The following is an 18,201-nucleotide window of genomic DNA, read 5'->3' as shown; positions in this document are numbered from 1 at the left end:
CACCTGAATAACATCTCACATGTGTACCTTTTATTATAGCACCAACATTATTCAAATAGCCCTAGTGGTTGCAGAGATACATTCTCTTTTGTTTGGGTATGACATTTTCTAGGAAAGGGTCTAAAAATAGGTGGGTTTACTAATGCTAGCGTCACTGATCGACCTTTGATTTTACATTTACTTTCAGTACTTAACTTAGCTTCTTAACCTCTTAGCGTTCCTGTAAAATTTGCTGAAAAACGCCTATCCAGGTATACCCATATATATATATATATATATATATATATATATATATATATATATATATATATATATATATATATATATATATATATATCTAGTCTAAGTAAAAAGCAGATAACAATATCACAAACACATGTTTTTCTAATGAAATGTCTAGGTGTTTTTCCATTTTGAAAAAATATTTGAAAAAATATTCATGATATATAAACTGTATACCTATTAAAAAGGCTTATAGTCTTGCAAACTTATAGAGGTACTATTCATATTTACTACCAGTATTGCTGACACAGAGAAAATGAAGTATAAATGCATTTAATGCCAAACTGAGTCTCAGTCAGCAGAAGTCTCTTCTCATCAAACTGAAGGCTGTTGGGATCATCCCCACCCCCTCTTGATTGGACCCGTTGTTTAGGCAATTTCATTGGCCTGTCATCTGAGCTGTACGACGTGACAGGCTTGATCCACGTAAGGAGACAGGGGTTGACTCTGTTTTTCAACGTAGCTTCTGGTTGGGTAATGTAGCCTGTCAGTCAGGACATGAAGCTCCTATTGTTCAAGTGACATTTCATTATAAAGGTTGGATTTCAGTGGTTAGTTTGATGTGCCGTTTTCCACTGTGCTCTCATGCAAACTTGCTTTGCTCCTAAAAACAAAAAGTTAGTTTTTCATATCTTCCAGCTGATATGAAATGATGCAACGCCAGTTCGTGGATATTTATGGATGTAATCACGTGTTTTGGACTAAATCTTTTATGGGATCTTTTTTTATTGGACCTTTACGACGTCACAACGCCGTTGTTGTTGGAATGTTATGGATTTATGGATCAATATGAGGCGTCATTGGTGAGTTGCCTCGCTTTTGCTGTCGTTTGTTTGTTTCTTGTTGTCTGACAAAAGAGTTGTTTGTAGCTGCTGTGGTGGTCTGATCTTGAAACATATTGCACAGCTGGAATCACAAGAATCGTCGGTTTCCAGAAACTCGTACCGAACTCGTACCGAACTATAAACAGAGGCACAGTGAACAATAGAATGTACATAAAGGACGCCCGCGGGACGGCAGAACGTTAAGAGATGCAGGTGTGTCTCTGAATCCATGCTGTAGTATCTTTGAATCCATCCAGTAGTATCTCTGAATCCATGCAGTAGTATCTCTGAATCCATCCAGTAGTATCTCTGAATCTATGCAGTAGTATCTCTGAATCCATCCAGTAGTATCTCTGAATCCATCCAGTAGTATCTCTGAATCCATCCAGGTGTATCTTTGAACCCAAGCAGGTGTATCTCATTCTTACATCTTTATTTTGTGGATATTAGCTGCTGAGGAGAAAGTATTTATTAATGAAGACGCTAAGATTCTTTTGGATTTTGTACCACTTCCTGTGTCCGCTATGTGGCGCTAGAGAGCAACATTATTCTGTGTGAACCAGTTGTTGTGCATTTTGGAGCTCAGATGTTGACAACAGAGATGTTGTGATCAGAAACAGAACACTGTGTTTTTCTTTAAAGACTCATCAAAGATTCACATGTGATGAATTATAGAGGGAAGCTTCTTCTGCATGTTTACTGCGTAATAACCATAACCCAGAAAACCTGAACAACTGGTCCTGAACTGAACCCAGACCTGGTCCTGAACCCTCAACCAGCAAGGACCGAGACTTGATGTCCTCAGTGTCCTAGTCTAGAGCTCAGATTGGTCTCTCAGGAGGACGGTTAGTACAGGGGTGGGCAATTCATGTTCCCAAGGGGCCACATGAGACATTGGGACCGATCTGGAGGACCGAACCAATAGGCTGAACTTAATTCAATTAACTCAATATTAATCTTATTACTTTATTCAAAAAATAAATTACATGGTTTTGAGCTGCCACTGAAAAGAATACATGTTACAATAAGGCTATGAAAATATGCTTTTAAGATACATTTAAACCTTACCTTAAATATGTATGTTAAAGACCAGCAATTGATTAACTTTATACACAAGCAATAAGTGCTTTTGATGTTTTCCAGTTCAGTTGTTCTTACTCAGAGGAAAGTCCAGTCTGTGTTGGTTTGAACAAGAGCATGAAGTCTGGTTGAATGAGGTGGAGATGTGACAGCTGAGAGGATCTGATCTGTTGAACTTCATCACTAGAATGCTTGTTCTCATGTAGGTAGATCCAAAGAGAACCAACATCTTCTGAGCCTCCTCGTGTGAGGAATGTTCTCCTCTTTGAGAGAAGAGTAAAGATCCAGAAGTGATCCTGACTTAAATCCCGCCTAGAAAAATTCCTTGTTTGTGTAAACATTCCTGGCAAATAAACAGTTTCTGATTCTGATTCTGATTAAAGTGCTCTGCCATGGTGGATCAGTCAGATATTAATGTTCAGTCTGGACTTGGAGCCTGCAGCTGGGAGTGGCCTGCAGCTGGCCTGCAGCTGGGAGGAACTGGACCCGGTCTTTACAGGGTCAGAACCTGGACCCGGTCTAGAAAGAAGAAGAAGAAGAAAGTATCCTTTATTAATCCCCTTGGGGAAATTCTTCTCTGCATTTGACCCATCCCTGGATAGGGAGCAGTGGGCAGCCCTGAGCGGCGCCTGGGGAGCAGTTGGGGGTTGGGTGTCTTGCTCAGGGACACTTTGACATGTGAGCTATGGGGGGACTGGGGATCAAGCCGGCTACCTTGTGGTTGCGGGACGACCACTCATCCCCCTGAGCTGTAGCTCAGGGGGATGAGTGGTCGAGCTACAGCTCAGGGGGACCGCCCCGGTCTACAGGTCTGCGAGGAACTAGCTGCAGACCATGAGGGTCCAGAGCAGAAAACTGTCGGTCCTGACTGTTCACACGGAGAGGGGGAGAGTGTGTGTGTGTGTGTGTGTGTGTGTGTGTGTGTGTGTGTGTGTGTGTGTGTGTGTGTGTGTGTGTGTGAGAACCATCAGTCAGAAGAATAGCAGGAAACAACACTGGGTGTATCCGTGCGATAAGACACTTCCTGAACACTCTGCTCTCAACATCCAGCAGACTGTTGAGACGCTCACATTCTGGTTCACCTGGACCAGCTGGACCCGGGTCAGACCTGCAAAGCTCGATTGGACTCGTTTTGTAAAACTGGATTTGGATGAGTCCGGATTCTTATTCTCTGAACTCTAAACCTGGAATACAACCAGGGTTACATCTAGTTCTGGTCCTGTAGATCTGGACCTGGGTCAGACCTGGTTCTGTGCTCGTTCTGTAGATCAGCCCCTGGTTCAGACCTGACTGCTCCAGTTTGGGTAGGACCAGGATTGATAACTCTGAGCTGGTTTTGTTGAAAACTTTCTGTAAATCTGGACCTGGATTAGACCTGGATCTGTCTATACTATTCTGGATTTGTATCGGACCGGATCGAACCCTGGATCTGGATCAGGCTCTGGAGATGGACGGGTGGACGTGCAAGATTTGAACCATCAACCCGGTCTGCTGTCATGCACACGATCCACCGACTGTGTCGAGTCTGCATCGGACAGAATCTGCCTCAGGTCTGAGTCCTGGACCACAACGAGTCCTGAACCCGTCGTGTTTCATATAAATATCGCTTTAACTTTGAAAACGTGTTTTATATATATATTTAAAAATATATATATATATTTAAAAATATATATTTTTTATATTTTATATTTCATGATTTTTCTGCGATAAACCCAGATTAATCGCATTATGCGCAAAATTAAAAAATTAAGTAAAAACTAGTGTATTGCACGCTTTTATTTTAAAGTAATGTTTCTTTTTCTGAACAGTACCAGAAGAAACATTCTGAACAGTAGTAAGGGTCCCTGTGAGGGACAAGCCACTCCTTCTTTTGTCATGTTCAGTAGTAAGGGTCCCTGTGAGGGACAAGCCCCTCCTTCTTTTGTCATGTTCAGTAGTAAGGGTCCCTGTGAGGGACAAGCCACTCCTTCTTTTGTCATGTTCAGTAGTAAGGGTCCCTGTGAGGGACAAGCCCCTCCTTCTTTTGTCATGTTCAGTGGTAAGGGTCCCTGTGAGGGACAAGCCACTCCTTCTTTTGTCATGTTCAGTAGTAAGGGTCCCTGTGAGGGACAAGCCCCTCCTTCTTTTGTCATGTTTAGTAGTAAGGGTCCCTGTGAGGGACAAGCCACTCCTTCTTTTGTCATGTTCAGTAGTAAGGGTCCCTGTGAGGGACAAGCCACTCCTTCTTTTGTCATGTTCAGTAGTAAGGGTCCCTGTGAGGAACAAGCCCCTCCTTCCAACAGCAGAAGTCTCTCAGCAGCTTCATATTTCCTCTCCGTGCTCAGTGTGCTGACTCTATTGGAAACGTTCCACTGCTGCAACATGAATCAAATATTCTGCATGTCTTCTGTTTTCATGACAGTCAAAGCAAGTGAAGCAGCACCAGTTCATCAAAATAATATGTCAGTAGTCTCAGTAGATAACTGTTACAGGATGTCAGTAGTCTCAGTAGATGACTATGTTACAGGATGTCAGTAGTCTCAGTAGATGACTATGTTACAGGATGTCAGTAGTCTCAGTAGATAACTGTGTTACAGGATGTCAGTAGTCTCAGTAGATGACTATGTTACAGGATGTCAGTAGTCTCAGTAGATAGCTGTGTTACAGGATGTCAGTAGTCTCAGTAGATAACTGGTACAGGATGTCAGTAGTCTCAGTAAATAACTGTTACAGGATGTCAGTAGTCTCAGTAGATAACTGTTATAGGATGTCAGTAGTCTCAGTAGATAACTGTGATACAGGATGTCAGTAGTCTCAGTAGATAACTGTGTTACAGGATGTCAGTAGTCTCAGTAGATAGCTGTGTTACAGGATGTCAGTAGTCTCAGTAGATAACTGGTACAGGATGTCAGTAGTCTCAGTAAATAACTGTTACAGGATGTCAGTAGTCTCAGTAGATAACTGTTATAGGATGTCAGTAGTCTCAGTAGATAGCTGTTACAGGATGTCAGTAGTCTCAGTAGATAACTGTTACAGGATGTCAGTAGTCTCAGTAGATAACTGTGTTACAGGATGTCAGTAGTCTCAGTAGATAGCTGTGTTACAGGATGTCAGTAGTCTCAGTAGATAGCTGTGTTACAGGATGTCAGTAGTCTCAGTAGATGACTGTGTTACAGGATGTCAGTAGTCTCAGTAGATAGCTGTGTTACAGGATGTCAGTAGTCTCAGTAGATAGCTGTGTTACAGGATGTCAGTAGTCTCAGTAGATAGCTGTGTTACAGGATGTCAGTAGTCTCAGTAGATAGCTGTGTTACAGGATGTCAGTAGTCTCAGTAGATAGCTGTTACAGGATGTCAGTAGTCTCAGTAGATAACTGTTACAGGATATCAATAGTCTCAGTAGATAACTGTGTTACAGGATGTCAATAGTCTCAGTAGATATCTGTGTTACAGGATATCAATAGTCTCAGTAGATAACTGGTACAGGATGTCAGTAGTCTCAGTAGATAACTGTTACAGGATGTCAGTAGTCTCAGTAGATAACTGTGTTACAGGATGTCAGTAGTCTCAGTAGATAGCTGTTACAGGATGTCAGTAGTCTCAGTAGATAACTGTTACAGGATATCAATAGTCTCAGTAGATAACTGTGTTACAGGATGTCAGTAGTCTCAGTAGATAGCTGTGTTACAGGATGTCAGTAGTCTCAGTAGATAGCTGTGTTACAGGATGTCAATAGTCTCAGTAGATAACTGTGTTACAGCATGTCAGTAGTCTCAGTAGATAACTGTGTTACAGGATGTCAGTAGTCTCAGTAGATAACTGTGTTACAGGATGTCAGTAGTCTCAGTAGATAACTGTGTTACAGGATGTCAGTAGTCTCAGTAGATAACTGTTACAGGATGTCAGTAGTCTCAGTAGATAACTGGTACAGGATGTCAGTAGTCTCAGTAGATAACTGTTACAGGATGTCAGTAGTCTCAGTAGATAACTGTGATACAGGATGTCAGTAGTCTCAGTAGATAACTGTGTTACAGGATGTCAGTAGTCTCAGTAGATAGCTGTGTTACAGGATGTCAGTAGTCTCAGTAGATAACTGGTACAGGATGTCAGTAGTCTCAGTAAATAACTGTTACAGGATGTCAGTAGTCTCAGTAGATAACTGTTATAGGATGTCAGTAGTCTCAGTAGATAGCTGTTACAGGATGTCAGTAGTCTCAGTAGATAACTGTTACAGGATGTCAGTAGTCTCAGTAGATAACTGTGTTACAGGATGTCAGTAGTCTCAGTAGATAGCTGTGTTACAGGATGTCAGTAGTCTCAGTAGATAGCTGTGTTACAGGATGTCAGTAGTCTCAGTAGATGACTGTGTTACAGCATGTCAGTAGTCTCAGTAGATAGCTGTGTTACAGGATGTCAGTAGTCTCAGTAGATAGCTGTGTTACAGGATGTCAGTAGTCTCAGTAGATAGCTGTGTTACAGGATGTCAGTAGTCTCAGTAGATAGCTGTGTTACAGGATGTCAGTAGTCTCAGTAGATAGCTGTTACAGGATGTCAGTAGTCTCAGTAGATAACTGTTACAGGATATCAATAGTCTCAGTAGATAACTGTGTTACAGGATGTCAATAGTCTCAGTAGATATCTGTGTTACAGGATATCAATAGTCTCAGTAGATAACTGGTACAGGATGTCAGTAGTCTCAGTAGATAACTGTTACAGGATGTCAGTAGTCTCAGTAGATAACTGTGTTACAGGATGTCAGTAGTCTCAGTAGATAGCTGTTACAGGATGTCAGTAGTCTCAGTAGATAACTGTTACAGGATATCAATAGTCTCAGTAGATAACTGTGTTACAGGATGTCAGTAGTCTCAGTAGATAGCTGTGTTACAGGATGTCAGTAGTCTCAGTAGATAGCTGTGTTACAGGATGTCAATAGTCTCAGTAGATAACTGTGTTACAGCATGTCAGTAGTCTCAGTAGATAACTGTGTTACAGGATGTCAGTAGTCTCAGTAGATAACTGTGTTACAGGATGTCAGTAGTCTCAGTAGATAACTGTTACAGGATGTCAGTAGTCTCAGTAGATAACTGGTACAGGATGTCAGTAGTCTCAGTAGATAACTGTTACATGATGTCAGTAGTCTCAGTAGATAACTGTGTTACAGGATGTCAGTAGTCTCAGTAGATAACTGTTATAGGATGTCAGTAGTCTCAGTAGATAGCTGTTACAGGATGTCAGTAGTCTCAGTAGATAACTGTGTTACAGGATGTCAGTAGTCTCAGTAGATAACTGTGTTACATGATGTCAGTAGTCTCAGTAGATAACTGTTACAGGATGTCAGTAGTCTCAGTAGATAACTGTGTTACAGGATGTCAGTAGTCTCAGTAGATAACTGTTACAGGATGTCAGTCGTCTCAGTAGATGACTGTGTTACAGGATGTCAGTAGTCTCAGTAGATAACTGTGTTATAGGATGTCAGTAGTCTCAGTAGATAACTGTGTTACAGGATGTCAGTAGTCTCAGTAGATAACTGTGTTACAGGATGTCAGTAGTCTCAGTAGATAACTGTGTTACAGCATGTCAGTAGTCTCAGTAGATGACTGTGTTACAGGATGTCAGTAGTCTCAGTAGATAACTGTAACAGGATGTCAGTAGTCTCAGTAGATAGCTGTGTTACAGGATGTCAGTAGTCTCAGTAGATAGCTGTTACAGGATGTCAGTAGTCTCAGTAGATGACTGTGTTACAGGATGTCAGTAGTCTCAGTAGATAGCTGTGTTACAGGATGTCAGTAGTCTCAGTAGATAGCTGTTACAGGATGTCAGTAGTCTCAGTAGATAACTGTTACAGGATGTCAGTAGTCTCAGTAGATAACTGTGTTACAGGATGTCAGTAGTCTCAGTAGATAGCTGTTACAGGATGTCAGTAGTCTCAGTAGATAACTGTTACAGGATATCAATAGTCTCAGTAGATAGCTGTTACAGGATGTCAGTAGTCTCAGTAGATAGCTGTTACAGGATGTCAGTAGTCTCAGTAGATAGCTGTTACAGGATGTCAGTAGTCTCAGTAGATAACTGTTACAGGATATCAATAGTCTCAGTAGATATCTGTGTTACAGGATGTCAGTAGTCTCAGTAGATAGCTGTGTTACAGGATGTCAGTAGTCTCAGTAGATAGCTGTGTTACAGGATGTCAATAGTCTCAGTAGATAACTGTGTTACAGCATGTCAGTAGTCTCAGTAGATAACTGTGTTACAGGATGTCAGTAGTCTCAGTAGATAACTGTGTTACAGGATGTCAGTAGTCTCAGTAGATAACTGTGTTACAGGATGTCAGTAGTCTCAGTAGATAACTGTTACAGGATGTCAGTAGTCTCAGTAGATAACTGGTACAGGATGTCAGTAGTCTCAGTAGATAACTGTTACAGGATGTCAGTAGTCTCAGTAGATAACTGTGTTACAGGATGTCAGTAGTCTCAGTAGATAACTGTGTTAAAGCATGTCAGTAGTCTCAGTAGATAACTGTGTTACAGGATGTCAGTAGTCTCAGTAGATAACTGTGTTACAGGATGTCAGTAGTCTCAGTAGATAACTGTTACAGGATGTCAGTAGTCTCAGTAGATAACTGGTACAGGATGTCAGTAGTCTCAGTAGATAACTGTTACATGATGTCAGTAGTCTCAGTAGATAACTGTGTTACAGGATGTCAGTAGTCTCAGTAGATAACTGTTATAGGATGTCAGTAGTCTCAGTAGATAGCTGTTACAGGATGTCAGTAGTCTCAGTAGATAACTGTGTTACAGGATGTCAGTAGTCTCAGTAGATAACTGTGTTACATGATGTCAGTAGTCTCAGTAGATAACTGTTACAGGATGTCAGTAGTCTCAGTAGATAACTGTGTTACAGGATGTCAGTAGTCTCAGTAGATAACTGTTACAGGATGTCAGTCGTCTCAGTAGATGACTGTGTTACAGGATGTCAGTAGTCTCAGTAGATAACTGTGTTATAGGATGTCAGTAGTCTCAGTAGATAACTGTGTTACAGGATGTCAGTAGTCTCAGTAGATAACTGTGTTACAGGATGTCAGTAGTCTCAGTAGATAACTGTGTTACAGCATGTCAGTAGTCTCAGTAGATGACTGTGTTACAGGATGTCAGTAGTCTCAGTAGATAACTGTAACAGGATGTCAGTAGTCTCAGTAGATGACTGTGTTACAGGATGTCAGTAGTCTCAGGAGATAACTGTTACAGGATGTCAGTAGTCTCAGTAGATAACTGTTACAGGATGTCAGTAGTCTCAGTAGATGACTGTGTTACAGGATGTCAGTAGTCTCAGTAGATAATTGTTACAGGATGTCAGTAGTCTCAGTAGATAACTGTGTTACAGGATGTCAGTAGTCTCAGTAGATAACTGTTACAGGATGTCAGTAGTCTCAGTAGATAACTGTGTTACAGGATGTCAGTAGTCTCAGTAGATGACTGTGTTACAGGATGTCAGTAGTCTCAGTAGATAACTGTTATAGGATGTCAGTAGTCTCAGTAGATGACTGTGTTACAGGATGTCAGTAGTCTCAGTAGATAACTGTTACAGTATGTCAGTAGTCTCAGTAGATAACTGTTACAGGATGTCAGTAGTCTCAGTAGATGACTGTGTTACAGGATGTCAGTAGTCTCAGTAGATAACTGTGTTACAGGATGTCAGTAGTCTCAGTAGATGACTGTGTTACAGGATGTCAGTAGTCTCAGTAGATAACTGTTATAGGATGTCAGTAGTCTCAGTAGATGACTGCGTTACAGGATGTCAGTAGTCTCAGTAGATAACTGTTACAGGATGTCAGTAGTCTCAGTAGATAACTGTGTTACAGGATGTCAGTAGTCTCAGTAGATGACTGTTACAAGATGTCAGTAGGCTCAGTAGATAACTGTTACAGGATGTCAGTAGTCTCAGTAGATGACTGTGTTACAGGATGTCAGTAGTCTCAGTAGATAGCTGTGTTACAGGATGTCAGTAGTCTCAGTAGATAACTGTGTTACAGGATGTCAATAGTCTCAGTAGATAACTGTGTTACAGGATGTCAGTAGTCTCAGTAGATAACTGTTACAGGATGTCAGTAGTCTCAGTAGATGACTGTTACAGGATATCAATAGTCTCAGTAGATAACTGATACAGGATGTCAGTAGTCTCAGTAGATAGCTGTTACAGGATATCAATAGTCTCAGTAGATAACTGATACAGGATGTCAGTAGTCTCAGTAGATAGCTGTTACAGGATATCAATAGTCTCAGTAGATAACTGATACAGGATGTCAGTAGTCTCAGTAGATAGCTGTTACAGGATATCAATAGTCTCAGTAGATAACTGATACAGGATGTCAGTAGTCTCAGTAGATAGCTGTTACAGGATGTCAGTAGTCTCAGTAGATAGGTGTTACAGGATGTCAGTAGTCTCAGTAGATAACTATGTTACAGGATGTCAGTAGTCTCAGTAGATAACTGTTACAGGATGTCAGTAGTCTCAGTAGATAACTGTTACAGGATGTCAGTAGTCTCAGTAGATGACTGTGTTACAGGATGTCAGTAGTCTCAGTAGATAGCTGTTACAGGATGTCAGTAGTCTCAGTAGATAGGTGTTACAGGATGTCAGTAGTCTCAGTAGATAACTATGTTACAGGATGTCAGTAGTCTCAGTAGATAACTGTTACAGGATGTCAGTAGTCTCAGTAGATAGCTGTTACAGGATGTCAGTAGTCTCAGTAGATAACTGTGTTACAGGATGTCAGTAGTCTCAGTAGATAACTGTTACAGTATGTGCATGTATGTGTGTGCGTGTCTGTGTGTGTGTGTGTGTGAGAGAGTGTGAATCAGAGTGTGTGTGAGTGTGTGTGTGTGTGTGTGTGTGTGTGTGTGTGTGTGTGTGTGTGTGTGTTTAACAGGTTGCACAAACACTCTGCTATTCAAAGACAAAATTGAACTGTATGTTTGTTTTCCCTGAGTTCTGCCTTCAGGTCTCTTCTCAGGCTACAGCCATAAACTATAGAAGTTGATGATGTCGCCTCAATATATATATATATATATATATATATATATATATATATATAATAAACAATAATAAAAAGAATAATAATAATATAATCATTATCTATGATGTTTTGGGCCTCATGACATCATTACACCGATCCTCCTCAGCAGGTGTTCTTATGCCCACGTTGTTGACTGAAGGAGAGGAACAACATCAGAGCTGTTCCTTTTCAACGTTCCTGTAAATCAAAGACTCAAAGCAGAAAACTGTAGAAACTAAGGACCAGGACCAGAACCAGGACCAGGACCAGGACCAGGAATCTGAACCAGAACCAGGACCAGGACCAGGACCAGGACCAGAACCAGGACCAGGACCAGAACCAGGACCAGGAATCTGAACCAGAACCAGGACCAGGACCAGGACCAGAACCAGGACCAGGACCAGGACTCTGAACCAGAACCAGGACAGTGATGATGTCACAGCGAGGTCACTTTGTGGAAGGTGTGTTTCACATCCATCACTGAGTTTAAATGTCAGCCGTCTCTGAGGACATGTGAACCGACTGAACCTGTAGACATCACTGAGGGGCTCAGTGCTCTTTAGACCTCCTCCCTGCTGGATTTAATATCAGCCTTTCAGTCTGAGCTCAAGGACATTTCACTTTCTTTGTGGAGAGAAAACTCTCAGGAGGACGCAACCTTTCCTGCTAGTCATGGTAACAGAGACTGGGTCTACAGTGTTCATCCTCTGGAGAGTAGGAACATCATTCACCGTCTGGAGAGCAGGAACACCATTCATCCTCTGGAGAGCAGGAACACCATTCATCCTCTGGAGAGCTGGAACACCACTCGTCCTCTGGAGAGCAGGAACACCACTCATCCTCTGGAGAGCAGGAACACCACTCATCCTCTGGAGAGCAGGAATGTCATTCATCCTCTGGAGAGCAGGAACATCATGAACTTCGCTGATGATGTAAACAGTAATAAAAACAAAAGTTAACTCCTTCAGTAAAGAGTTTACGCCATAGTTCTGGTTTATCGTGTTCACTATGTATCAGCGGAGACAGGACTAATGGCTGTATGCATATGTACATGTAAATGTATGTACAAGTACAAGTGCACAGTCTTGTAAATATACAGGTAGCCTATAGATCTAGCTTACAGTCTGTACTCACTGTTTTCTCCAGGTGAGTGTTGTTCGAGGAAAAGATGGTTTTGGATTCACGATCTTCTCAGACGCTCCAGTTAAAGTCCAAGCTGTCGACCCGGGTGAGAAACTCGCACTGCCAATTTAAACATTATAAATACTCTACACATTATACACATTAAGAACAATGTATGCACGTTATATGAGCACTGCACACCATATGAACACTATGGGCACCATATCAGAATCAGAAACCATATGAACACCAGATGAACACTATGAACACCATATGAACACTATGAATACCATATGAACACTATGAACACCATATGAACACTATGAACGCCATATGAACACCATAAGAACACTATGAACACCATGAACACTACATGAACACTATGAACACCATGAATACCATATGAACACTATGAACACAATATGAACACTATATGAACAATATGAACACTATATGAACACCATATGAACACTATATGAACAATATGAACACTATATGAACACCATACGAACCCTATATGAACAATATGAACACTATATTAACAATATGAACACTATATGAACACTATGAACACAACATGAACACTATAGGAACACTATATGAACAATATGAACACATTATGAACACTATGAACACAATATGAACATTATATGAACACAATATGAACACAATATGAACACTATGAACACATTATGAACACTATATGAACACTATGAACACTAAAATGAACACTATATGAACACCATATGAACACTATATGAACACTATATGAACACTATGAATACCATATGAACAATATGAACACTATATGAACACCATATGAACACAATATGAACAATATGAACACAATATGAACACAATATGAACACTTTATGAACACAATGAACACTATATGAACACTATATGAACAATATGAACACTATATGAACACTATATGAACACCATATGAACACCATATGAACAATATGAACACTATATGAACACTATATGAACACCATATGAACACCATATGAACAATATGAACACTATATGAACACGATGAACACTAAATGAACACATTATGAACACTATATGAACACTAAAATGAACACTACATGAACACCATATGAACACTATATGAACACTATATGAACACTATGAACACTATATGAACAATATGAACACTATATGAACACCATATGAACACAATATGAACACAATATGAACACAATATGAACACTATGAACACTATATGAACAACATGAACACCATATGACCACAATATGAACACTATGAACACTATATGAACAATATGAACACTATATGAACCATATGAACACTATATGAACAATATGTACACTATATGAACGACATGAACACCATATGAACAATTTGAACACTATATGAACACCATATGAACAATATGAACACTATATGAACAATTTGAACACTAAATTAACACTATATGAACAATATGAACACCATATGAACAATTTGAACACTATATGAACACCATATGAACACTATGGACACTATATGAACAATATGAACACTAAATGAACACTATATGAACAATATGAACACAATATGAACAAAATGAACACTATATGAACAATATATGAACAATATGAACACTATATGAACACAATATGAACAATATGAACACATTATGAAGACTATATGAACCATATGAACACCATATGAACAATATGAACACTATATGAACACTATATGAACAATATGAACACTATATGAACACTATATGAACACTATATGAACAATATGAACACCATATGAACAATATGAACACTATATGAACACTATATGAACAATATATGAACACCATAAGAACACTATATGAACAATATGAACACTATATGAACACCATATGAACACAATATGAACACTATGAACACTCTATGAACACAATATGAACACTATGTGAACAATATGAACACTATATGAACACTATATGAACACTATATGAAAACTATATGAACAATATGAACACGATGTGAACACTATATGAACAATATGAACACTATATGAACACAATATGAACAATATGAACACTATGTGAACACTATATGAACACCATATGAACTCTATATGAACACTATATGAACAATATGAACACCATATGAACACAAAATGAACACAATATGAACACTATATGAACACTATATGAAAACTATATGAATAATATGAACACTATATGAACACTACATGAACAACATATGAACACAATATGAACACTATATGAACACTATATGAACACTATATGAACACCATATGAACACAATATGAACACTATATGAACACTATATGAACAATATGAACACTATATGAACACTATATGAACAATATGAACACCATATGAACACAATATGAACACAATATGAACACTATATGAACACTATATGAAAACTATATGAACAATATGAACACTATATGAACACTATATGAACACCATATGAACACAATATGAACACTATATGAACACTATATGAACACTATGAACACTATATGAACAATATGAACACTATATGAACACTATATGAACACAATATGAACAATATGAACACAATATGAACACTGTATGAACACTATATGAACAACATGAACACCATATGACCACAATATGAACACTATGAACACTATGTGAACAATATGAACACTATATGAACACTATGAACACAATATGAACACTATATGAACACTATATGAACACTATGAACACTATATGAACACTATATGAACACTATATGAACAATATGAACACCATATGAACACAATATGAACACTATATGAACACTATATGAACAATATGAACACTATATGAACAATATGAACACTATATGAACACTATGAACACAATATGAACACTATATGAACACGATATGAACACTATGAACACTATGAACACTATATGAACAACATGAACACTGTATGAACACCATATGAACACTATGTGAACAATATGAACACTATATGAACACTGTATGAACACCATATAAACACAATATGAACACTATATGAACACTATATGAAAACTATATGAACAATATGAACACTAAGTGAACACTATATGAACACCAAATGAACACTGTATGAACACTATATGAACACTATATGAACAATATGAACACTATATGAACACTATATGAACAATATGAACACTATTTGAACACTATATGAACACCATATGAACTCTATATAAACACTATATGAACAATATGAACACCATATGAACATTATTTACACTATATGAACACTATATGAACAATATATGAACAATATGAACACTATATGAACACCATATGAACACAATATGAACACAATATGAACACTATGAACACTATATGAACACAATATGAACACTATGTGAACAATATGAACACTATGTGAACACTATATTAACACCATATGAACACAATATGAACACTATATGAACACTATATGAACAATATGAACACTATTTGAACACTATATGAACACCATATGAACTCTATATAAACACTATATGAACATTATGAACACCATAAGAACACAATATGAACACTATATGAACACTATATGAACACTATATGAAAACTATATGAACAACATGAACACTATATGAACACTATATGAACACCATATGGACACAATATGAACACTATATGAACACTATATGAAAACTATATGAACAATATGAACACTATATGAACACCAATTGAACACTGTATGAACACTATATGAACACTATGAACACTATATGAACACTATGTGAACAATATGAACACTATATGAACACCATATGAACACTATATGAAAACTATATGAACAACATGAACACTATATGAACACTATATGAACACCATATGGACACAATATGAACACTATATGAACACTGTATGAAAACTATATGAACAATATGAACACTATATGAACACCAATTGAACACTGTATGAACACTATATGAACACTATGAACACTATATGAACACTATGTGAACAATATGAACACTATATGAACACCATATGAACACAATATGAACACTATGAACACTATATGAACACAATATGAACACTATGTGAACAATATGAACACTATATGAACACTATATGAACAATATATGAACAATATGAACACTATATGAACACCATATGAACACAATATGAACACAATATGAACACTATGAACACTATATGAACACAATATGAACACTATGTGAACAATATGAACACTATATGAACACTATATGAACACCATATGAACACAATATGAACACTATATGAACACTATATGAACAATATGAAGACTATTTGAACACTATATGAACACCATATGAACTCTATATAAACACTATATGAACACTATGAACACCATATGAACACAATATGAACACTATGAACACTATATGAACACTGTATGAACACCATATGAACACAATATGAACACTATATGAACACTATATGAACACTATATGAAAACTATATGAACAACATGAACACTATATGAACACTATATGAACACCATATGGACACAATATGAACACTATATGAACACTATATGAAAACTATATGAACAATATGAACACTATATGAACACCAATTGAACACTGTATGAACACTATATGAACACTATGAACACTATATGAACACTATGTGAACAATATGAACACTATATGAACACCATATGAACACAATATGAACACTATGAACACTATATGAACACAATATGAACACTATGTGAACAATATGAACACTATATGAACACTATATGAACACAATATGAACACTATATGAACAACATATGAACACAATATGAACACTATATGAACACCATATGAACACAATATGAACACTATATGAACACTATGAACGCCATATGAACACCATGAACACTATGTTATACATACACATTAAGAACAATATATGAACGTTATATGAGCACTGCACACCATATGAACACTATGGGCACCATATCAGAATCAGAATCAGAAACCATACGAACACCAGATGAACACTATAAACACCATATGAACACTATGAACACTATGAATACCATATGAACACCATATGAACACTATGAATACCATGTGAACACCATATGAACACCAAATGAACACTGTATGAACACTATATGAACACTATGAACACTATGTGAACACTATATGAACACCAAATGAACACTGTATGAACACTATGAACACTATATGAACAATATGAACACTATATGAACACCAATTGAACACTGTATGAACACTATATGAACACTATGAACACTATATGAACACTATGTGAACAATATGAACACTATATGAACACCATATGAACACAATATGAACACTATGAACACTATATGAACACAATATGAACACTATGTGAACAATATGAACACTATATGAACACTATATGAACACAATATGAACACTATATGAACAACATATGAACACAATATGAACACCATATGAACACAATATGAACACTATGAACACCATATGAACACAATATGAACACTATGTGAACAATATGAACACTAAGTGAACACTATATGAACACCAAATGAACACTGTATGAACACTATATGAACACTATATGAACAATATGAACACTATATGAACACTATATGAACAATATGAACACTATTTGAACACTATATGAACACCATATGAACTCTATAAAAACACTATATGAACAATATGAACACCATATGAACATTATTTACACTATATGAACACTATATGAACAATATATGAACAATATGAACACTATATGAACACCATATGAACACAATATGAACACAATATGAACACTATGAACACTATATGAACACAATATGAACACTATGTGAACAATATGAACACTATGTGAACACTATATTAACACCATATGAACAC

At 37.7% G+C, this 18,201-nt stretch overlaps 1 protein-coding gene across 1 annotated transcript in view; it reads left to right on the top strand.

Moving 5' to 3' along the window:
- Positions 1 to 3,682: 3,682 nt before the first annotated feature.
- LOC306740095 (regulator of G-protein signaling 3-like) overlaps positions 3,683 to 18,201 on the top strand; it is a gene marked incomplete at its 5' end in the record, with an annotated part of 30,974 nt that continues 16,455 nt past the window's right edge. The window contains 2 exons of the mRNA XM_079222206.1: positions 3,683 to 3,736; positions 12,363 to 12,444. Coding sequence (XP_079078332.1) covers positions 3,683 to 3,736; positions 12,363 to 12,444 — 136 coding nt within the window. The remainder of the gene's footprint in view (positions 3,737 to 12,362; positions 12,445 to 18,201) is intronic.

This window comes from Taurulus bubalis (assembly GCF_910589615.1).
Source record: "Taurulus bubalis genome assembly, chromosome: 8".
NCBI classification, from domain to species: Eukaryota; Metazoa; Chordata; class Actinopteri; order Perciformes; family Cottidae; genus Taurulus; species Taurulus bubalis.
This window is presented reverse-complemented; position numbering and strand designations above follow the sequence as displayed.